This window comes from Bombus bifarius, unplaced genomic scaffold (genome assembly GCF_011952205.1).
Source record: "Bombus bifarius isolate JDL3187 unplaced genomic scaffold, Bbif_JDL3187 scf7180000007966, whole genome shotgun sequence".
NCBI lineage: Eukaryota > Metazoa > Arthropoda > Insecta > Hymenoptera > Apidae > Bombus > Bombus bifarius.
The window spans coordinates 2,783,894-2,808,409 of NW_022884352.1; the positions used below are offsets into that span (position 1 = coordinate 2,783,894).

The 24,516-nt window shown below is 41.2% G+C and overlaps 2 protein-coding genes across 21 annotated transcripts in view; one reads left to right on the forward strand and one right to left on the reverse strand.

The window, feature by feature from the left end:
• The window catches only part of LOC117205436 (tyrosine-protein phosphatase Lar), a 278,404-nt gene extending 255,905 nt beyond the window's left edge, over positions 1-22,499 (forward strand). For 11 of the 18 annotated variants that reach the window (XM_033443835.1, XM_033443923.1, XM_033443844.1 and 8 more), the window contains 13 exons: positions 848-871; positions 1,500-1,600; positions 1,947-2,276; positions 2,457-2,607; positions 3,780-4,076; positions 10,877-10,885; positions 12,865-13,004; positions 13,099-13,301; positions 13,958-14,124; positions 14,235-15,592; positions 15,683-15,909; positions 16,049-17,855; positions 18,092-22,499. In XM_033443835.1, coding sequence (XP_033299726.1) covers positions 848-871; positions 1,500-1,600; positions 1,947-2,276; positions 2,457-2,607; positions 3,780-4,076; positions 10,877-10,885; positions 12,865-13,004; positions 13,099-13,301; positions 13,958-14,124; positions 14,235-15,592; positions 15,683-15,909; positions 16,049-17,855; positions 18,092-18,160 — 4,883 coding nt within the window. In that variant the 3' untranslated portion in view covers positions 18,161-22,499. The remainder of the gene's footprint in view (positions 1-847; positions 872-1,499; positions 1,601-1,946; positions 2,277-2,456; positions 2,608-3,779; positions 4,077-10,876; positions 10,886-12,864; positions 13,005-13,098; positions 13,302-13,957; positions 14,125-14,234; positions 15,593-15,682; positions 15,910-16,048; positions 17,856-18,091) is intronic. The other 7 variants (XM_033443863.1, XM_033443855.1, XM_033443939.1 and 4 more) reach the window with 7 other exon arrangements.
• Positions 22,500-22,567: 68 nt separating this feature from the next.
• LOC117205547 (uncharacterized Golgi apparatus membrane protein-like protein CG5021) lies at positions 22,568-24,324 on the reverse strand. Of its 3 annotated transcripts, none has more exons than XM_033444079.1 (5): positions 24,187-24,324; positions 23,717-23,793; positions 23,404-23,638; positions 22,849-23,091; positions 22,568-22,772 (listed from the first exon to the last, which is right to left on the reverse strand). In XM_033444079.1, exons 1-5 carry the CDS (start codon positions 24,199-24,201, stop codon positions 22,707-22,709), a joined length of 636 nt encoding a protein of 211 aa, XP_033299970.1. In that variant the 5' UTR covers positions 24,202-24,324; the 3' UTR covers positions 22,568-22,706. The 3 variants fall into 3 exon arrangements, with proteins under 3 accessions (XP_033299970.1, XP_033299962.1, XP_033299978.1); XM_033444071.1 differs by having other exon boundaries at positions 22,573-22,772; positions 22,849-23,103; positions 24,187-24,322; XM_033444087.1 differs by lacking the exon at positions 24,187-24,324 and adding an exon at positions 23,995-24,164 and having other exon boundaries at positions 22,573-22,772; positions 22,849-23,103.
• Between the last annotated feature and the right edge of the window lie 192 nt (positions 24,325-24,516).

The following is a 24,516-nucleotide window of genomic DNA, read 5'->3' on the forward strand; positions in this document are numbered from 1 at the left end:
CGACCTCGCCTCTCGTCGACGCGGCTACGTTCCCAACGTTTCAGGGTCATCGTTGTCGCATCGTCGAGATACACAAGCGTTATCGCTCGTTTCAAAACGAATCACCGATACCGTGTATGCGGAACTCTGAAGAATTCAACTCCGTTCGACTCGACTCGACTCCACTCGACTCTACTCGACACCACTCGACTAATTCGACTAACGCGTATTTTTCGATCATTCGTCTGGCAAAAAGATGAGCATAGTCGATCGACGATAAGTAAAGACATGGAAGGAATGGGCAAGTTTTTTTCGCGTACAAACGCGGGAAAAAGTAGCTTATTAACCCGGCGAGCGAATTACAAATTTTTGCACGTAGATAATGTTTTTGCACCACGAAGAAGGCACAAGTTTTGACACGGTTTTTGAGGGAAATTGTACTTTTTTTCCATGCTGTCCGCCGTGGACGCACGATTTGATTCATGTAAGTGACAAGACATTTTTTTTCACCTATCACCAATCCCCTTTCTCTGTGTCGCACCATGTGTTAGTGTTTTTGTCGGATCGTGTTCGGCGCGTCGCGCTTCGACGTCTCGTTTCGCTCTGCATTTTTCCGTCTCTGCCTCTCCCCATATAGCCCTCTCTGTCTCCCCCTACGTCTCTCCGTCTCTTTTCTGGGAAAAGAGTAAAACCAATACGCGGAGAGACAGCACGCGAAATTGCACCTTTCCTCGATAAAGTAGCGCACTCTTCGCACCTCGTGAAAATACGAACGAAGCCGCAAACCCGATTCGTATTTTCACCGTGCATTATATACCACTTAATCGAGTATCATCGAAGAATAATCATTCATCCTTTTTTTCAATAGCGGAATCGACAAATGGAGGTACCAGTAAGTTCAATCATATACTAAGAGTGCTGTAGCAAACATATTTGTCCTTTGTATTTTCTGTTTATTTTTGCATATTTTCTTTCTTTCTTTCTACAATTTTTTTTTTTTTTTCGTTTGTTTGTCCTTCGTTTCATTTTCTCTCGTTTTATTCTGTTTTTATTTTTCGTTTTCTCTTTCATTTTTTGTTTTTATTTTCTTGTTTTATTTCGTGTTTTTTTTTTTCTCTATTCGATCCTTTGTATTTTTATTTATTCAAAGCACACGCACATGTCCATCGTTCGTTCGCACCCGCACACTCGACACTTATCGAGATAAAGATGTATCATACTTGTAGCTAATCAACACTACAACACGACACACGCGGTCCTTTCCTCCATTCTTTTCCATTCATTGGTAAATCGTATTTTAATCGCAATGCCACGAACATCGCAGAGTGCATTATGATTATACATGCTCTGTCCTTCATTTGTTTTTTTTTTCTCTACTTGGAATACCTGTTATTTTAAATTTTGGTTCTTATGGTGGTGCTCCCGGGAATTTATTTGTACTCTCCAGTGACTAACTAGATTGGCTTGTCCACGATGGAAACGCGATTCGAAGAAAATCCAAAATAATTTCTTCCTTCTAGAACCTGGTACTGCGCCACGGAAGGTGGTCGCCCGCCCATTGAGCTCCAGCACAATGGTCATACAATGGGACGAGCCGGAAACGCCAAACGGACAAGTGACGGTTAGTTTTATCGCCAGTTACACACTACCGCTCATAAGTATACGGATACTGTATGCGCTTTTTGACTCTCTGTATAAAAGTATTTGGATATTTGTATCTGAAAATCACTATTTTCAGAATGATAATATACACCATATCGCGTATCGCTCGAATCTACTTGATTTAATCCAATCCGGCCTAATTAAAAAATTTATCAATTGAAAATAAATCCGGCGGAATTTTTCAAAGCCGTAGCTTGTCCCAGTTACATGGGACAACCGTGTCCACGTATCGATGAGCGTACATACATACGAGAGCACGTATTTTGTCACGCTTTCTGACGCGATTTAATCTTTCCCGCCCGCAGGGATACAAAGTATATTATACGACGGATCCGAATCAACAAATGGCCTCTTGGCAGTATCAGCTGGTGGACAATAGCCAGCTAACCACGATCTCGGATTTAACGCCGCACACGATATACATGATTCGAGTGCAGGCGCTGACAAGCGTTGGTCCCGGTCCACTGAGTACACCTGTTCAGATAAAGACGCAACAAGGGGTACCGAGTCAACCGGAAATGTTGACCGCGGTAGATATCGGAGAGACGAAAGTGACACTCCAGTGGAACAAACCTACTCATAGCGCGGAGAATATCCTCAGCTATGAGTTGTACTGGAACGATACTTACGCGCAGGTGGGTAATTCGTTGCGACTTATCGCGCGTCTTTTAATCTCTAAACTTTCTGTAAATATCTTTCTAACGTATCTGTCATTTACGCGTCAAGTACGAAGCATATACGTTCGTGTCTGGCGTTTATAGGAAATATAAATTTTAATCTTTCTTGCGAATCGTCGGAATCGCGATGAATTTCAGGAGAAGCATCATCGAAGGATACCAGTCACCGAGAACTACACGCTGACAGGCCTGTATCCGAACACGCTGTATTACGTTTGGTTGGCTGCGCGGAGTCAAAGGGGCGAAGGAGCTACAACGATACCATATCCGGTTCGCACGAAACAGTACGGTAAGCAAATAGTCAAAGAAGCAGAAAAGAAGGCGAAAAAGATAGGAGTGAATTCATGCAGCGAGGAGTGCCGAAGAAAGATCGATTCGCGATTGTTCGATGGTAATAGGGGATAAATTTTGATAGAATCTATTGTGAACGCGTGATGCACGTCGATGCAATCGCGGATCGTCGTGGCACGGCAGGTAGGAGGTGCTGTAGCGCTAGACGCTCCCGCAAAGTAGCGTAAGCTATCGTAATTAATTCGCGACACCTTGAGTTCAGATATGCTAAAGATGTTCTTCGTGACCGTGGATTTCATTGAACAAGGGGGGAAAAGAAAAAAATATCCATAAGAAAAGAAAGACGGAAGATAGAGAGTATCGTTGAACCGTGAAGTGTGGGAGAGTGAGAATGATTGCATGCGTTGCAAATAAGACAGCCGTTTTTGGATGCCACTTTATATATATCTATCTATATATATATACGTACATATCATACATATAAATTGCACTAAGCACTGCATTGATATATGTGTGCATTTTGGGCACCTCTTTTCATTCTTGATAACGTATGGTTTACGTCCGTTCTTCAGTTTTTTATTGTCTCTCGTTTCCTTGCTAATCGAGGCACGGCGTTTTAACTCCACGCGGCGTAACACGCGCGAGTTAATCGCTCGTGCCACATGAAATTTTTTCTCTAATCACGTACTTTTTCGACTGTTCAAGGATCGACTCATGAGTTTTTCCTTGAGTGATTCGCCTCTCTGAACCTTGACCAATCGTCACGTAAAGTTTTTCGTTTAGATCCCTTCGTCGCGTCGGTCAGGTTCGAACGTGGTTCGATTTCGAAGTTGTTCGAGTCCAACGAATCGAAATACCCGCGAACATTCGTTTTTTTTCCTCCTTTTTTTTTTTTTTTTTTTTCTATAATTAACCATCGGCCGATCGTATACGCGTGCACCTTGCCAAAAACCAGTAACGCGAAAATCGAATTAAGCCGTAGCTCGAATTTCGACGAGTTTCCAACAAATTTCCAACAAATTTTGCACGAATTTTTCGCGATTCTTTCGATTCGGGACTCGAGCCCTCGCAGTTGACCGCGATCGTTCAATGACCGACGATCGACGATATTTTCCTACCACGTTTTCGTTTTTTCCCCTCTTCCCCCCCCTATAACTGAGTGTTATACAGTCCCCGGGGCTCCGCCTCGCAATGTAAGCGGACAAGCGATCAGCCCGACCTCCATATTGGTAACATGGGAACCACCGCCTGCCGATCGATCGAACGGGAGGATCGCGTACTACAAGCTGCAAGTCGTCGAGAGCGGACGCTCCGACTCGGAGGCGAAAGTTATCAAACTGAATGACACGCGATTCGTGTTGGACGAACTGAAAAAATGGACCGAGTACCGGATTTGGGTATTGGCCGGGACCAGCGTAGGTGACGGACCTCCGAGTTATCCTATCTCGGTCAGAACTCACGAGGACGGTATGTATCATTAACGCTAGTCGTCTTCTTACCTTTAATCGAACATAGAGAGGAGTGGCGCTGCGAGACTCGAGCGAGGAATCGTTTCTCTTCGATTTATCGTGTCTTTTATAGTTTCTCTATTATAGCCATACATATATATTGTTAATTTACTGATATTTTATTGCATAAGAAAAGACCTCGCGAAGGTTCCGGGCGCCACGCTTCGCGTCTATAGAGATACTTTTGCGAAGGCTATATATCGCGACAAAGTTCATCGCGCAAGAGCCAAAAATATAAAAGCCCGCCAAAAATCAGTCCGAAGATCAGTACCCGTGATTCCAGTGCCGGTTGCGATGACACGCCCTGATTCTCGACCCGGTGACGTTCGGTCTATCCTACGGCTGTCTACATAAATGTATATCTCTGTATTAAACGTATTTTCGATTTCAGATTCCGCTAACGTCTCTTCGAACCTATCTCTTCCCAACCGTGTCACATACAACCGATCCTCCTTCTCTTAACGATTCTCTATCTTCTTCACTCTGTTCTTAGTTCTGTTTTCTTGTTCGACAACGTTTTACATGCGTTTCCGTTTCTAGATTACATTATCGTTGTGTTTTCGTTTCGTTCGATCTCACCGAATTATGTTACCTTACATTACATTACGTTACGTTATATTACAATATATTATATTATATTATATTACATTATATTATATTATATTATATCATATTATATTATACTATATTATATTACATTATATTATTATATTATATCATATTGTATTATATAATACGTAAAGCTTCTCCTCTCAGGCCACTTTTGCGTTTCAGTTACGCTTTCGAGAAACGAACTGTCAACTCAGCCTTGTCGCGGCAACAGAGAAGATACCAGGACGAATACGCGGCCCTTTTTTTCCATTTCGAAACACTGAAATCCGATAATTCAATTTTTGTTGCGCGAACGTAAGTTTTTTGAACGCGCACATCGATTTTTTCGCGTTTCTCCTTCAAAAGCTAAACGCTCCACCAAACCTTCCTATCGCTTCTCTGGCAATACCTTCGATCTCTCCCAAAAAATGTGTGTGTGTGTATCTTTTTTCCTTTGGTTTTTGCTTCTCCTTTTTGGACGGGACGCGGCAATTACATAGCGAAACGCGGAACCATGTTGGCCCTAATTTTTTGGCTGGCGAGATTTTATATTTTTGGAATTTTTGCGACAACAAAACGATCTTCCATGAAATATTCTGTGCTCCCAGAGAAAAGCCCCGAACTTTTCCCCAGAGTGCCCTAGACATTTTTTCCAGGTGGTGCACGCAGCCGCGGATTTTTCAGAAGCTGATAACCAATTTTTGAGCTCAGCTATTACCAAAAATGAGAAAAAGATACGACCAAAAAAAAAAAAAGAGGAACGTATTTTCTTACTATTTTTACAGGGCCTAATCGCAACTCTCCCTTTGTACGTTGCCGTTGGTTTTTGTTCCCCTGAGCCCCCTCTTTTAAAACTTGGAGACCCATTTTAACACGCTAACTAATACTTAATTATATACTCATTCACGTGTTTTTGTCTTTCCTTAAAGCATTTGCAGGAGGATGATCCAGGTTTTGAACAGCTAGTTTTTAAGATTTATTCGCACTAACGTAACATTACCGATTGTCTAATGATATGTACTCATAACACTCAATGTTCTTTCTGGTGGTAACCGTGATTATTACGTCACGTAAAGATGTTTCGTTTCTCTCTTTAGTTCGTTGACTCACTCTTGCCACGTGTTACGACGATAGAGGCCAAACTGACCGTCCCTAAGCGTGCGCAACATTATTTTTACCGTTCCGAGGAAAAATTCTATATTATCGCTTGAATCGATTCTACGAGACATTTATCGGACGGAAATAATGTCTGTGAACGAGGGCGGCAGCTTGTCTGGTGAAACGCTTATGTGTGTGTGTATATATATATATATATATATATAATTTATACCTATACATATATCATATATATATATATATATATATGTAAACCATAGCGTATGTATTACACACAGCAAAAATATATATACATATTATTATTCCACTACATACCTACATATATGCATTTATATGTATATATATATATATATATATAAATATAAGTATTTGAGAAAAATCATATATATCTATATATATACATATATAATATATTTCTATATCTCTGATATATAAGGCTCTTCTGTCTTTAGTTAAAATTTAGTTCTACCTATCGTTTGCACATGTTTAGAGCATGCCTTCGTTTGTTTATCGATCCCTCGGTCTCACCAAAAATTCAATCCCGTCGATCATATAATTCTCCTGGACTACGAGCGATCCCTGGAATCCCCAACTCGAAACAGATTCTCCCATCACCGTCCAAAGAAACCGTCAAGCTGCTGTCGAGTCTGCGAGATCTCGGTCTCGAACCACCGTAAAATGGTTCCACAACCGAATCGACAAAAGTCCTATGAATGGCATGCCGATGCACGAAGAAGTTTTGCTTTTCGTTTCGAATCTTTCCTTTCCGTCTCCTACTCGGTACTTCGCTGATCATCGGTTCGGTACCGTCCCACCCTGCATGGTACAACGAGTTTTTCAACCCCTTCCAGACACCGTTTGCCCGTTCCCCGTCCGATTAATCTCGCGAATCTCGCGAGCAGAGAAGCTAACGAAAGGTAGAGGGAACGACAGCGACTACGACGATACGATGTTATTAATCGTATCGTATGGGGAAAGTAATCGAGCCGCGATATCCTTTTTTCTTTCTTTTCTCCGTCGGTGACGTTCAGAACACGTCGTACGACAGACAGTCGACCGCGTTTCGTCTACGAAAGAATGAAAGAACACACGTAGGATCGCAGCCAGGAGAACGGCAGCTCTTTTGTCTTGGAAAATAATCGAAGACCTTGGTTGGTCGCGAAATCGGAATCATTTGTTGCGAGAGAGGCATTGTGAAGGCGCGTCATTGTCGCGGAAAAAGTCGTACGAACGCATCTCTAACGACGTTCCCTCGAACCTTTTGCACTCGGCACTACGGAACGCCCAGGATCCTCTTTCGTTTCACCAGCCCCCTACTCCCGGTTCCTCCCACGCATTGTCCCGTTTACGGACCGACCGATCCAACCGTCCACCCTCTAACAGCAGACTCGGCAAAGCGAGGCGGAACGATAAAAAGCACTGCTGAAAGCACCCTGCCGTGTAAGCTCGCACATTATCAAGCACAAAAGTTCACCGTCGTATATACGTATACTCGTTCGTTATTGTTATTGTCGCCGCTAGTATCGCCATCACTACCAATATTCTATGATTATATTATTCTAAACGTATTATCGATATATACATATATTACATATATCTTGTATATATACCTATATATATTATATATATATATGTATTACACATATTATATATTATATGTATATGTATCATTACCGCCGTTATGAGTGTGTGCACGGGCACCGATAAAAGTATTATTTTTCATGCGGGCACGGTTTTATCTCGCACCCACCACGCACGCATGTAAAGTCGCACACGCGTTTCACGCACGACGAAAGGTAGAGAGAAAATAAAGAAGGAAGAAGGTGAAGCGCGCAACGATGAACGCGTATCTACGCACCTACGCACAAAAGCCACACGCAGACGCACGCCTTTGCCGTGTCCTACTAACTGGGTATATATGTATATATATATATATATGTATGTGTGTATATATATATATATATATATATATATACACACACACACGTATATCACCATGCACCACTTGAAAAAGCACCCTTCGCTTCGAGTAACTGCCGACAGCCTAAAAAGCACACGCGTGCACGCATGCACGCATGTACGTAGGACGTGTGCGTGGGTGAGTGTGTGTACGCGCGTATCTACGTACATTTCGATGTACTCGCTTTGTACGTAAACGCCTAGGAAACAAGCGAGACTCGTGCGTGAACGTGCGCGAGCGACTATAATGCGCTCCCGATATACGTATAGTATTCGTTGGACCTTCGACGTATTAAAAACAGCACCGTATTTCGCAGCGCACCGTATGATATCACTATATATTCACGTGTCTAAATATCAATTGTCACACTCGATTGCGATATATCGTGCCGAGCACCAGCACTGAGAGCACCCTTGAATAACGAGCACCCCCACCGTCGATTGTCGTGCAGTTTGATCAGCGCGTCTTCTCCACGTGAACCTCGATTCGGTCTCGATCTGTTTCCTCTCTTGTCTCGTAGCATCGTATGTCCGAGTATGTAGTTATGTGCATCGATAGTCGTTGAATCTATCGAGAACAACGGTATCGAGTTCACGTCGGGTGCGGCGTGCACGCGTGAATGCGTGAACGAGTGCGTAAAAGAGTACAGGATGCAAGAGTAAACCGTAACGCGTCGAAAGTCGCGCAATGGCAGCACGAGGAGAATGATAATCGATCGTCGTGCCAGGAAAGAAATTAGCGAAAATCGGAGGGCGACGTTCGCGAATTCTTCGGCCGCAAGCGCGATATTCACCGGGCGATATTAGCAACACGAGCGAAATATCCGTGACGCGGAGGAAGAGAATTGCCGCGAGAAGACGTTCAATTTGAAACATTTGAATACCAATATTCATGCAATTTTTTTCATTATCTTCGTCCATTTAGTCGACAGCCACGAGCCTGTCGGCAACAAGCGCTGAGATGCATCGATATCGACGGAGAGAGAGCGTTCGCCGACACCCTGTTCCGCTGCTATCGAAAGAACAGAATCCCTTCGAAACGAAAGGGGTGAAAAGTCGGTAAACCGCCAAAGACTCTCTGTCCGTTCGAGACGAACATCGATGGATCGTTGATACGCGGGAATATCGCGGAAATTTCTTACACTCACCGATGTCGTTGGAATGATATACATAATCATATTACACCAGACCTTCTCTACTCTATTGTCTATACGTGCACCTTCGTTCTTTGCATGCTCTCACCGACCTACTTTTTTCCATCTTCTGCCTCTCTGTAAGTTATAACTATCGTATCTTTAATATTGAATTACGTATTTTATTCGTACGTATAACATGTTCTTTATATATATATATACATTACATATATTACGTATTACTACATCTTTATATCGTGTCTCGATATACCTTTACGTCTTCTCCTCTAGGTATATAGAAAGAGTATACTGTACTCCGTTTTATGTGTGTTTTTCACGTTTCCATTTCTGAATCAACAACGACTCGCGGTTCGAGTCCGGTTGTCTCTTTTACTCTGGTAGCTGTGTCGTCGGAATATTAAGAAATCGACCGATCGAGGAACCACCCGTTCGTCGTTCCAACAAGAACCGAACGATCGGTTCTCCATTTTCCTCCGACAAACGCATGCTTCTTCCTTCTCTGTTTTCCCTCCGACTCGGTCTCCGCTATCGTGCGCCGATAACACCAACAACTGAGAAACCGATCGGCAATCCGATTAGTCGGCGTGCCGTAAGAACGACGCGCACCATTTCACGACCATTGTTAATTACGTGCATATTTTGCGAAGAATTTTGCGATTTTTGCGTGGGTGAATGCGCGGGTGTATGCTACCGATGAAACGTAAGAGCGAACAGAAAGAGGGACGGAAATAATTTTTCACCGTTCTTCGAGACGAACAAAAGCAAAACGACGTCGTTTGTTTCGCCTTTCGCTCGAAAAGAAATTTACCCCTTCCATGTACAGCGATACAGATTTTTTATCGAGCTGACGTTTTTTGCGGGTGACTTTTTGGAGTTGCAAAAAGAAAAAAAAAAGACAAAAAAAAAAGAGAAAATTTTCCTCGAAAACATATTCCACCTTCACCGACTCTCGTATCCTTATCTATTCTATGTACGTGAATTTTTTCCGTCGAGACGAGTCGCGCCTTTTTTCACGACTTTAGATTACACACGGGTAGCGGTTTATACGTTCCCGAACCATAACACGATACCAACCACTTCTTCTTACTTATGGTTTCTCCTTCCTAGCTTTCTTTTTAGTAGACATTTTATCATAGGTCTTCCCTCTCTCGATGCCTCGTGCCGCGAGGGAAAGGACGAAACGCGCGGACTCGTGTCGTCTATCTTGTCCTTGCGTTTTTCTCCCTCCATTATCATCTTTTCTGTTTTCTTCCTTCCTCGCGATTTTCCTTGGCCGAAAGCTGTTGGATCGACTTCACTCTGATAAGAAAGGCCGCGGTTACGTATCGCTTCGAATTTGCGCAAAGAAGAAGAAAAATCGGCGAGTCTTTCTCTCGGCGGCAGGAGGCAGGTGGACATGAGCCTTTAGTTATTTCATATTTGGAGTAGTGATTGCGCATGCCAAAAAGACAAGAAAAAAAAAAAAAGATATTCTCACATCTCCCGCCTCTCTGCGACCAACTGCAACCGAGGACCAAGCGATATTTTTCTATTTAACGATCGATTCGAAAGAGAATTTTGTCCACCGACGTTGCTCGGCAGAGCGATAAAAAATATTACGAATAGAGCAGAGGGTGCGATTGGAATCGAGCGCGTGGGAGGGAGGGAACGAACGAACGAACGAGCGAGTGCGCGTGTGCGTGTTTCACCAGAGAAACAGACAAAAATTTCATACCTTTTTTCTCTCTCTTTCTCTCTCTCCCCCTAATCAGAGCAAAAAAAAAAAATACAATAGCTGTAAAAGAGGCCATGTTGACGTTGATAATAATCAGTAGTATGCTACCCACTGATATGCCTAAATATATTAAATATTTAATAATTCTACTCAATATACGTGAGAAGTTGACACGAATTTTTACGAGATTTTTTTCCCACTTTTTTGGCGACTTTTGGGGCGCAGATCCAAAAAGTGAGTATCCCTTAGCTCGTCTCGAATTGTGCCATGAATTTTCTTCCTGTATTTAATCATTTTTTTCTTTGTCTCTCTCTTTACACACATATATATATATACACGTAATATATATATATATAATATTTTTGTTCCTTTTTTCCGGCTCTTTCGCATATATCGTTTTGTTTTTTCTCCGTGGGAGACTATTTTGGAGATTTTTTCTTTTTTTTTTTCACTGTGTTTTCGTTGCTGCAGTCGGTAAGCAAATACAATTAAAATGAAAACTATTTACGTCTGCGTAAATAGTTGCGGCTGCGACTGCGACTGCGCGCTCGCCAATTTTGTTTTTTGCGTTGCGTAGCGATTTTATGAACGTAATTGATACATTAATTACGCGAGAACAGTAAAACTTAAAACCGATATAGAAGCAAGAGACGTATCTCGTTCACCGAGGGAAACTTTCTTCTTCTGTATACAGGCCATCTTCTGTATGCAGCAGTCGTGTTTGGCTTTTCTTTGTCGTATTCTTTCTTGCAACGCAGTTTTTATTTTGCGACACTTTGTAGAGGCTGCAGTTATCGTTCTCGTACAAACCTAGAGGTACATTAGGCTTTCCTTTTCTTTTTCTCCTACAATTCTTCTTCTTTCTTTCTTTTTTTTTTCGTTCGTTGTTTTTCTGTGTAACGCCGATATAACGTTTCCGATGCCGGATACTGGACCGTCCATGACCACGCGTTGTCTTTGTCCACGTCGTTCTCGTCGTTGTCTATCGAAAATACAATAATGGGGATGATTCGAGAGAAATATATCGAACCGGGTCTCGAGATCCGTGCAGATCACAAAGCGAAGACTTCGAGAAGCGTAAAAAAGCAAAATCGCAACGAGGGAAATGAAAATGGGTGGCGACGTAGCGACGTTCGCGACAAATTATCAAAACGGCTTATCAATGTGGATATATGTGTAAATTCGCGTGATACATTTCGTTATCCTTGCACGTTTATCGAAAAACACGATTGCACGTTTCCTCTGGCACAGTTTTCATCCACGTCGCACAACCAACGATAGTACATCGCATATATACGCGTATACCGTATGTATGTATGCGTATAACGGAACTACTTCGTTTTCGTTCGTCATGGACTCTCCAATATTGCCGTAGCATTATCGACCAACGTAACCGCGCTCTTGCATCTCGATGACGTATTTATACGCGCATTCGTACATTCGCGTTCTGAAATCGAATGCAGAATAAAAACATACATTATTGGTATTCAAATGGAGGATTATCGTGTCGTAGGGACGTAGAGCATGAGGTACCGGCGTACCTCGTAATATTGTTTGTACATCGTTTTGTCCGTGTGCGATTGGTGGCATGTACATATTTTCCATTAATTTTTCTTTACTCTCTCTTTCTCTTTCTCTTTCTCTCTCTCTCTCTCTCTCTCTCTCTATCTTTATCATATTCTCTTTCTCGTTTCATCCTTGCGATTTGTTTTCGTTCGTTTACGTTACGTTCTGTCTTTCACCTGTTCCCTTTCGTTGCAACGCAGCTGCGTTATTTTGTTTCTCGCACGAGTTTTCAATTTGCTGTATACAACGCTTTGATTTGCCATACTGTTTTCGCTACGCGCTCCTTCACTTCGTTTATATACCAACGACGAACGACCCGTTACAGATCGTTACCGATTAAACGGACACAGAGATCGACGTTATTTTATGTTTCTGCATAGAGAGAAAAGAGTACTTTTAGTTTTTTAGTTTGCTTCTTCGATCCATCGGACGGACACGATTCAATGGACAAGCCCCCCCCCCCTACCGTTTTGTTTCGTTCGATCCAACCCTACGTATTTATTTACTTTACAGATCTTTCTTCCTGGTTATGATATCGTTTCATCCCCCCTTTCAAGTATGACTGCGATAGTGTGAGAGCGTGTGATTGCGAGTATGCAGCAGAATCGGCCGTCAAGTGCACGAATTAACCGATCGTTGCGTTCCAGTGCCGGGTCATCCTCAAAACGTGACGGTAACACCGATCAATTCGACCACGATACACGTGAAATGGAGACCGCCAACGTCGAAAGAACAAAACGGCGTGATAAGAGGTTATCACATACACGTGCAGGAAATGAGAGAAGAGGTCTGTCTGTGCAGAGCTTCAAATTTCACGCTGTGATTCATTCAAACGGACGCATTTTCTCAGCGACTAATATTTTCGCTATTTACCTTTGTAGGGAAAGGATCTGTTGAACGAGCCGATACGACGCGACGTGCAAGAAGACGGCGTGCTGGAAGTGAACATTACCGGGTTGCAACCTGACACCACGTACTCTGTACAAGTGGCCGCTCTAACGAGAAAAGGAGACGGTGATCGTTCGCCGCCAGAAACTGTCAGAACTCCCGGAGGTGTACCCAATAGACCTCATGTTAACGTGAAGTATGTTCTTTAGATTCCTTTATATTTCATGCCAAACGAACTTTCGATATTTTTTTCGCTTGACATAAAATTCGCTAGCATAAAAAATATATATATATATCGGCAAACGGACGAACGATCGCCTAGTCGACTCGCTCTCCAAAGCCGAATTCTCTTAATTATTACGTATGGAAATATTTAAAACGCGTAGCTTATTGAAGCCGTGTGGATATTTATACAACTTTATATTTTTATGAATACGATTGGAAAAATGAAGCTGAGGCAGACCATTGTTTCACCTACTACGTATTATAACGAGTATTATATTTTAAATATTTTATGTATTTCATATATTATTTCATATTATGTCCATTCCGTGTATTTTTTGATTTTCCATGAATGCATAAAAATCCGCAGTCTATTTATAAAACGCCAATTGATAATGTTTAAACACTTCGTTAACGTGTCAATCAAAGTTGTTCAAAAATCCGAGCATCGAACGGCCTGTGTCGAACGAGTTCGACATAAACAAGCTATAACTGGAAAACGAGATTATATCGGACGTATGAATCACCCAGAAGCCGTGATCCATAAAATTAATAAAGTTCAAATTTTCTTGTCAATGTCCTGTCTTCTTTTTTCTTCTTTTTTTTTTTCTGACAATGTCTCGTTTCCAGACTTTTGTCCAAAGATCCTGACGTGGTTGAACTCGAGTGGTCGCAGCCTACGCAAACGTACGGCGACGTGTTGGGATATAGAATAAGATACGGAATTAAGAACCAAACGCTCAAGGAAGAGTACATTCCAGGAAACCGTCAACATACTTACAAGATCACTGATCTTGGTAAGCTCGATTCCCCTATATACAGTATTCCTCTCTTAGTGGTATCGTTTGATCATTTTTTCTTAATGAAAATTACTATTTTTCACGCTTTGATTGGATTTAATTCGCAGAGGAACGAGGGGTGGATTACGAGTTTAGGGTGGCTGGTCAAAACGCGATCGGATTCGGTCAGGAGACGGTGCGATTCTGGTACAGTCCCGAAGGAGAGCCAACTGGCCCGCCGACGAATTTATCCTACTTTTTCCAAACTCCGGACACAGTGTGTGTCACGTGGGATCCGCCCCTGCGACAGCACAGAAACGGTCAGATCACCGGTTACGATGTTCAATTCAACAAGAAGAACGATCACTCTACAACCATCAACAGGAATACGACCAAGACGAGAGCAGTTTTCACGAATTTGGAGGAAAATACGGAGTACGTGTTTCACGTGAGAGCGCACACATCCAGGGGGAGTGGGCCATATTCGGAAAAGATCACGATCATAACGGAGAAAGATATTGGCCGGGCACCGATGTCGGTAAAAGCGGTGGCCACGTCGGACACGAGCGTGGAAGTTTGGTGGGAACCGGTACCTAACCGTGGAAAGATACTTGGATATCAAATATTCTACACAACAACCGCTGTCGAGGACCTGGACGAGTGGAAGCAAAAGACTGTCGGTCTCACCGAGTCGGCGGAACTTGTCAACTTAGAGAAATTTACTCAGTACGCGATCACGGTAGCAGCGAGATATAAGACTGGCCTTGGAAGACTCAGCGAGAAGGTAACGGTCAAGGTGAAGCCGGAAGACGTGCCTTTGGATCTAAGGGGGCCGGACTCGTCCACGCATTCCATGACCCTTTCCTGGAAACCGCCTATCAAACTGAACCCCATGAACTACAAGGTCTCGTTCGATGCTGTCAAAGAGTTCGTAGATTCGCAAGGTATCACGCAAACGCAGATCGTGCCACGCAGACAGATTCTCTTGGATCCTAGCGTGACGACGACCACGATCAACGAACTGCAGCCGTTCACCACGTACAATGTGAATGTGAGCGCGGTGCCAAGAGATGGTCAGTACAGGCCACCGGCTAAGATCACCATTACCACGCAAATGGCAGCTCCGAAGCCTATGGTCAAGCCTGATTTCTATGGCGTGGTCAACGGAGAGGAGATTCAAGTGATTCTGCCCCAGGCCTCCGAAGAATATGGATCAATTTCGCATTACTATTTGATCGTCGTGCCCGAGGACCCGTCAACAGCGGATAAGCAACCCGACGAATTGACCGAGGACATGATCGCGGGAAAAGGGGCTAAGGAAAGGGAGAATGCTCCTTACATTGCTGCCAAGTTTCCACATAGAGATATTCCGTATACGTTCCATCTTGGCAGCGGAGATATATACGAGGGTTATGAAAATCGTAAGCTTGAGAAGAGTAAACGATACAGGATCTTTGTGCGTGCCGTTGTCGACACACCGAGGAAGGTGGGAATGAGACTGCAATTAGTAGAGAGAGAGAGAAAGATATTAAACGAATAAATATGATAACATAACTAATTTTACTTCTTATTCTAGCATTTGTACACTTCGTCACCCTTCTCCGAATACCTGTCTCTCGATATGAGGGAAGTACCCCCTGGTGAGCCACCACGACGTCCCAATCCGAATACCCCGGTGGATGGAAATCCAGAGGTATCGGTGAAAACCAGCGGCCAAGAGCCAGGCATGGTGTGGGTGGTCGGTCCGATAATAGCTGCGTTGATGGTCAGCATATGTCTCGTCCTTCTCTTCGTTATTAAAAAGTAAGTATCGAATACAGCGACAATGGAACTTTGGTCAGTAGCAAATCGATCAACATCGATGATATCACAATGACATAGTTTGATATACGTTTTCTTAGAGGCGAAAAGAATTTCACGATATTTTTATTTATCACTTTAGACGAAGACAACCCTGCAAAGCACCCGATCAAGCAGCAGTCACCCGACCATTAATGGCCGCTGACATCAGTTCGAATCACGCTCCATCCGATCCAGTCGAAATGCGCCGTTTAAATTTCCAAACGCCTGGCATGGCCTCTCATCCTCCGATTCCGATCAGCGAACTAGGAAACCACATCGAGCGCCTAAAAGCAAACGACAATCTAAAGTTCAGTCAGGAGTACGAGTCGATCGAGCCTGGACAGCAATTCACTTGGGACCACTCCAACATGGAAATAAACGCTTCGAAGAATCGTTACGCGAACGTGATCGCCTACGATCATTCGAGGGTGATTCTGCAAACTATAGATGGCATGTCGGGTACAGATTACATAAATGCCAATTACTGCGATGGATACAGAAAACAAAATGCGTACGTGGCTACGCAAGGGCCTCTACAAGAGACATTTGGAGATTTCTGGCGAATGTGTTGGGAATTGAGATCGAGCACGATCGTGATGATGACAAAGCTGGAGGAACGAACGAGGATTAAGTGCGATCAGTATTGGCCTGGTAGAGGTTCTGAAACTTACGGTTTGATGACTGTGACCATCACCGACGTTCAAGAGCTGGCTACCTACTGCATTCGAACATTCCAAATATCCAGAGCGGGTTATTCCGAGAGACGTGAAATAAAGCAATTGCAATTTACGGCCTGGCCTGATCACGGTGTACCAGAGCATCCTGCACCGTTCTTGCAGTTCTTGCGTAGGGTCAGATCCCTGAATCCACCAGAAAGCGGACCGCTGATCGTCCATTGTAGCGCCGGTGTTGGAAGAACGGGTTGCTTCATCGTTATCGATTCGATGCTCGAAAGGATCAAACACGAAAAGATGATCGACATCTATGGCCACGTGACTTGTCTACGAGCTCAAAGAAACTACATGGTCCAAACCGAGGATCAATACATTTTCATCCACGACGCGCTTTACGAGGCGGTGATCTGTGGCAACACAGAGGTGCCTGCCAGAAACTTACATTCCCACATCCAGAAGCTGATGCAGCCAGAGATCGACAATATCACTGGTATGGAACTGGAATTCAAGAAACTGTCCAACATCAAAGTGGATTCGTCGCGATTCATCTCAGCGAACCTTCCCTGCAACAAGCATAAAAATCGCTTGGTGCACATATTGCCCTACGAGTGTACCAGAGTATGCCTGCAGCCACAACGCAACATCGAAGGATCGGATTATATTAACGCCAGTCTCATCGATGGATATCGATACCGTGGTGCTTATATCGCCACTCAAGGACCCCTCTGCGACACCACAGATGATTTCTGGCGTATGCTGTGGGAGCATAATTCTACAATCGTGGTCATGTTAACGAAATTAAAAGAGATGGGTAGAGAGAAATGCCATCAGTACTGGCCGTCCGATAGGTCAATTCGTTATCAATGCTTTGTGGTTGATCCCATCGCGGAGTACAACATGCCTCAGTACATTTTGCGAGAATTCAAAGTGACGGATGCGAGAGACGGAGCGAGTCGTACAGTCAGACAGTTCCAGTTCATCGATTGGCCTGAACAGGGTGTTCCAAAGTCCGGCGACGGGTTCATCGACTTTATTGGACAGGTGCACAAAACGAAAGAACAGTTTGGCCAAGATGGACCGATAACTGTACATTGTAGCGCCGGAGTTGGGAGAACAGGCGTTTTCATCACCCTGAGCATTGTATTGGAACGTATGCAGTATGAGGGAGTCGTTGACATCTTCCAAACGGTCAGAATATTGCGCACGCAACGACCTGCTATGGTTCAAACCGAGGTTTGTAGACGTTTTTCAATGAAATATTTTAATCTTAATATGGTAGATATTTCTTCTCAGATATTTCAAGTTGATATACACTTCTCTATATATATATTTTTGCAGCCTTAAATTTCTCACATAACGCGCGAACATACGGAATTTTACTTTCTATCTGAGATTTGCTTCTTATATATTTTTATAGCTGTTGTAACATGTAACACGTAGATAAAATGTAATATATGTTGCTTATGCAGGACCAATACCAGTTTTGCTATCGCGCCAGTTTGGAATATTTGGGTTCTTTCGATCATTACGCCAACTGACAAGCCGACACTCGCGAGGAAAGAGAATCGACGAGAGAAAGAAGAGATCGACAAAGAAACGAAAGAGAGGTCGGTGAACGAGCAAAAGTGCGACGCGTCTAGTACGATGAAATAGACGAAAAATGTGTAAGTTTGTAAGTATGTAGCCTGTATCATGTTCCCGGGCAAAGCGTACCATACTTGTACCTTCCAATGACAAATACAGTAGAAAGGCGATAAATTATTAACTTCTCGATCAACTAACTACGGTAGTAACCAAGTATCTTACAGTCAATGGTGTCGCAACAGTCTCAAGATAAGCGGAAAAGTTCCACTTTTTATGGGCACCGTATGTGCTGAAACAATTTTCAAATTCCCCGACAACAAAAACGGGACAATACTGCCGTTTAGAATGTACGGCTTAAAAGCTCGCTGTAAAACAATCATATCTGTAGAAATATTCTTTACCATCATATCAAAATTTCCTTTTATAATTCGAAAAAAAGAGGACACACACACACAAATACACAGGATGACATGCAGACGAACAAGAATACGCGAGAAACGAGAAAACTTGGACGTTTTCGAGCTAGAAATCGAAGAAATCAAGCGGGAAGCGATTGACAAGCGAGAGGAAGTAGTACGAGGAAATCGTAGTCGACAATTGAAACGATCACTGAAACATATCCAACTCGAGGAGAATTTGTGAGACACGTTCCGATTACACGTCTCCCGAATCGCTCGAAAATGACGGCTGCTTTACATAATGTAAGAATAACGAAGAAACTGACGAGATTTATTATTTTACGATCATGTAACTCGCGATCCAAACGTCAGCGTACATGATATTTCGTTCTATGCTGAAACTTTCCTATTCGTTGGAGAAGAACAGTGCTTCCATATTAGTGGGGAACGTAATGAAACCTCCGAGGCGAGCTACTACAAGTGCGAAACATGCCGCGTCAGAAGAAAAGAAGAAAAGCTACGAAGAAAGCGCGCGTTTCGTAAAGTACTTATCGATGCGACACGGAAGATATCGAGAAATCAGAAAGAGAGAGAGGGAGAGAGAGAGAGGGAGAGGGTGAAACTGCAAGTATCTCGATCATAAAAGGAGGAGAGATCACAGAGAGACATAAATTTCCGCTCAGCGAAGAGAAAATTACCATACTGCCAAATCGACAATTATTCATGCTGAACCCATTACGCACGATAGGGATCTTCTCATTACCTACTGTAATTTTAAGTAGATCGTAAGGCGATTATTCTAAGATTAGTCTGTAAGCGATGCCATTAGAAGAAGAAGAAGAAAAAAAAAAAGAAAATAATGCGACTGTGTCGAGTGAAGGAAGTATGAAAGGAAACGGTGCCTATATTCAATTAATTAAAATGCACAAAGTGTTGTGCAGGTTTCTACGCGAACTAATTTAACTAACTAGAAGCACTGTATGTCGGATTTGCGTACTATTCCACCGAGCCCTCGATGCCCTTGTGTACAGAGTACCATTGTAGGCTTCTACCTCGACTACTTTTACAGTTTTCCCCAGTTGCAAGGCTATCAAACGCAGTACACCAGTTCCGCTCTGGAGATTCGCTCGTTTCTAGTACGATTCATCGAAAAACGTAGCTCATGAAACGCTAAGGGAAGAGTCAACGAAACTTTGTAATTCATCGTCCTTGTCGCGGATATCGCGTCAGATCAATGCCAAAAACAATCAGTTTCGTGATTATGCGTCGTCCTGTCCTGCGTATACATTGCAACAACGGTAGAGGTGTATACTACTCGCGATTTAAACACTTACAGAAATTCTAAGTAGTCTATGAGGACAATAAGCTTGTGCTCGTTTATATACCTTCTATATTTCGAAATTTTCACCGTATCGTTCGGTATAGAATCGTTTTATCGCTGTTCGACGATAATGGTAAAGCAAAAAATTCTAGCTATAAAAAATATGCAGTGCGTGGATGGTACGGTTAACGAATATAATCAGCCGAGCGAGTCAGAAGATCTCTTTCAGTTTTTGGCATTCTTTTGATTGCGAGGGGTTCGTGCAGTAACCTAAGCAAGAAATGCAGAAGAGAAACGTACGAAAGGAGAGGAATCGATGTTACATTCTTAGATTCAACTTTTAAATTTAACGATGTTCGATCAAGCATCTAACGTATATACATATTTTCAGTTAAAAGTGGTTCGAGGGTCAGGAATTGTGACTAAGTGTACATAAATGCACCGTTTGTCATTAACAACATTATATAAATATAAATATAACTATAAATATGGATATAAATATAAATATACATAAGTAAAATGATAAATAATATATATATATGTATGTATGTATGTATGTATATATATATATATATATATACATATATTTATAAATATCATAATTGAAGAGAGTACGCATTTAAAAAAAAAAAAAAGCTGTGGATATTTTCTAGACTGTCAATATAAGCACGTTTCTTTTATTTTTTCCATCCGTTTTGTCGCTTTTCGGTTTTCAACGCACCTTTTGATACTGTTTTTTAACATAAGTTCGTTTTCATGCAACTTTACTTGCGTACCTATTTTTTTACACGAGATTTACATTGAAGACTAATGACCTACTGTATTATTTCCGAGCGTGCATTTATTCGCATCTCATATCATTTTATTTGATGTTGTAAGACTGAAGGCCATTGCGTGTCTAATGTATTATCGTGTACGTATATTTTCGGTACTTCTAAAAAGTACTTAAACCGCCTCGGTCGTCCTTATAAAAGATTATACTATACTTAATCTTTGTATCTCTCTCATTGTCCGTTCAAATTCCGAGATTTTCCGATGTGTTCGATTCTTCTGTACATAATCTCTTCCTAATCCATCCACTATGACTTATTTGGGACTGAGTTTTTCCGCTTGCAGATACGTTGTCAACATTCGTTTCTTGATCATCGTTGTATACTGGCCTTTGGTACGAGCACGAACGTTAGTCTTAAAGTAATTCTATTTTTATAATTATTCTTTTTTATACTGTTGACATGATTTATCACATTAATGTACATTTACTTTCTTCAATCTCATTATTGTTTACCTTTTATTCGTGTATAACTAGCGATATCGTGCTTCTGCCTCGGAATATAAATTCGTTGTTACTGGCAATGAAGAGACACGACGATACGACTGTTTTTCAGTAAATCAAATCAGCAGTGATTAAGTAATCCTTGAAACAACTTCTCTCTTCGATAAAAATGTGCCATTGTTAAGAACTACAATTGGTGTAAAAACTTATTAAAAAAAAAATCGACTTGTTATACAAATGCATCACACTAAAAAAAAAAAAAGGCTGAAAAACCAACGTACATAGAAAACAAAGAAATACATTCCCATGGACAAACGATGATAACATGGTAACAAAACGATTTGAATTTAAAGAATCTCTTCGTAACATCTATAATCATATTCGTGGAAGAAGCGAACTAAACTTTAAAGTCTTTGGTACGATGATTTTAAGGATGTCGTTGTTATCCTTCGATTCAACTTTTTAACTACATACACACGTATTATATAGATATATTAAAAGATTTAACAAAAGAGAGAAGGAATATAATCCTGCACAAAGTGCAGCTTCGCCAAGACGGTCGACAACTTCGCGTTCAAAGTTCCAGACTAAAAATACAATATGTTACGGAAAACGAAAAGTTAAATGATTGTATAAACATATTACTAGTTATAAGTTAGTAGCATTAAATTGTATCCGATGAATTTACCAATTCAAAAAAGTCCACGATATTCATATATTTATAAGATACCGAACCGTAATGTTATTACGTTCTTTTGTATCATTCCAAAAGTTTTGTGTATGTTGTACGTTAGCTGCGTGTCTATTGTTAGTGTTTATAATTTTTTTATATCCCAGAGTGTATAGCAATATGTGGTTTGTTGTATTCTTCTTCTTAAAAAGCATACGACTCGCGTTTTCGGAGCAATCTTTCCTAATACAACAAAATACAATCGGCCATATTATCGCTCCGTGCAATACCACGACGAGTTTGTTACACTGTGTGTGAGATCATCTCGAGTTCATCCATTTGGATAAGATTGTAGTCATACGACTGCAGTCATTAATTCCGTGGAAAATGTGAATTAAAGAAACAAAGAATAAGTCAAATATTAAATATCGTTGAAAGAATGGGAAATTATTTTGTGATACTTTCTTGCCAGAAAGAATACAACAGGCTGAAATGAATATAATAAATGCAATGTTACTAATTAACACCTATACAAATTAAATATTGTGTAATAGAAAGTCTGTTGACAAGGAGAAATAAGGTGTACATTATGTATTGCCCTGTGGCATCAATAAACTAATAATTAACGTAACATCCGCATTTTTTTTTTTTTTTTCGAAACGTGAAAACACCAGGAAATAAACGAACGACGATATTTTCAATAGCAATTTTATTTTATATTATTTCATTAAGATATACAATTATTCGCATCATTATATACAAGTCGACAGTTTTCACGATGATACTTATTACGGCAATGTTTTTCCTTAAATAATATCATGACTGAAAATTTCTAATCTTATATCACATTAGTTGGTGCACCTGGATTACCTGCGGGTGGACTCCTGGTCATCATGGACGCAACCTGTGAGAATAACAATAGATCTATGTACTTCTGGCTTACGTATCCTTCAAACTATAAAGAACATTCATTTACTAACATTTTGTATGACTTGTTTTCTTAGAAAGTCGCTGGTGGCAGTCGAAATATTTTTATCATTTCCCATTTTGCATTTTACGTATCCATATAAATTTGCACTATTCAAAACGATTGCGATGCAAACGAGCAACAGCCACTTAAATTTCAAACTAAACAAGGCTGCCACAAAAAACATCGACCACAAAAGTGGACAGAGAATTAAGGCTAACCAAAAGATACGCGCTTCTGTAGTATTAATGCGGTTCTGTTGGACACCCTGAAACACAGGGTATACATAGTAGACCTTGTATTTTATAGTAAACAATTATAATCCTTTCTGCTACTCTTTTTTCAATGTTGTTTACCAAGAACAGTGAAACATTAAATGCCTGCATAATTATAAGCCTTTCTCTTTTTATCTTTTCTTTTTTACCACAATGTGTCAAGGGCATAAAATGTGAAAACTGGTAAACCTTGAACTATTTATTCATTCAGGTAGATACAATGTCTACTAAAATGTACAAAATCGAAAGGATGTACGCAATGCCTATAAAACATAGACTTTTAATTAACAAACCTTTTTGGATTCAAATACCCAGTGACTTTTTCCATTGTCATCCACGTAATTCCACCATCTAAGACCAACCATTAGCCTTCCGGTGATATTTTTAACAGTCCAAAAGTCCATTGACAAGAGCAATACAACGACTACAAAACTAGTTATGAAACTATTTGAAAACCATCCACATAACATATAGGCTACTATCGCTGCTATTCTGAAGGCTAAATGAAACATGGTAACATATGGATGTCTATAAAGATACAATGTTGTCAATCTCAAACCTTAATTACTTTTATTAAATGTTTATATAATTGTAACATTTATATACTTAAGTTTATTGCTGCTTTGACCCGTTTCATCCTCTTCGCCAAAAGCAATTGTATCATCATCCATTAGCAAAGGTACCTAAGAGATCACATAATAAAATTTCAACTATTGACAAGCAACAACGTTACACGTCAAACCGTGATTACAACGTTAATGAAAATGAAAAATGAAAATTCTCCTTCCCTCCCTAGAAGGAGGTTAACACATAAAAATGATACAGCAACACCTCGCACACTTCAAAACATATCGATTTACACCTGTTTTAACTATTATACGTACGGATATTCACGAATAAATGTCAATAGCAATTCTTCCGACACGACAACAAAACGGTGATGATGTTTTCGCGATGAAAATGATTCTTCTGTTATAGTTTTAAGCAACCTGGCAGTTTAAAGGTGGAGGTAAAAAAAAAATACTTAGCGTCGATATACGAAAATCGAATGGGTTAAAATGTTCCCGTACACTTACCGACGCAGACGCCATGTTAGCATGTTTTACCAAAAGCTTCCAGCGATACTAACGCCTTATTAACATGAGAAAAGCGCGAAACATACGTAGAAGCGTATTGAAATAAAATCCTAGAAAAGAATTCAAATATGTCTTTGATTAATGACAGATGATTCAAATTCTTGGACATGTCTCGGTGAATGAGATAAGTGCCTGTCAAAAGTCATAGAATTCAGATACAGGTTTAATGCAGTTTGAATATCGTGCACGTCGCTGTAGATCGTTATCGGATTGGTGCATTGGAATTGGCGAATTCTATTGGTCAATTGAGATAGTGTTTAGCGTCACATG

What these genes read in the sequence shown, in the direction of transcription:
- LOC117205547 (XM_033444071.1), bottom strand. An exon ending in CAAAGCAGCAATAAACTTAA is followed by an intron (nt 23,639 to 23,716) that starts GTATATAAATGT and finishes GTATCTTTATAG; the next exon opens with ACATCCATATGTTACCATGT. An exon ending in GGGTATTTGAATCCAAAAAG is followed by an intron (nt 23,104 to 23,403) that starts GTTTGTTAATTA and finishes CCTGTGTTTCAG; the next exon opens with GGTGTCCAACAGAACCGCAT.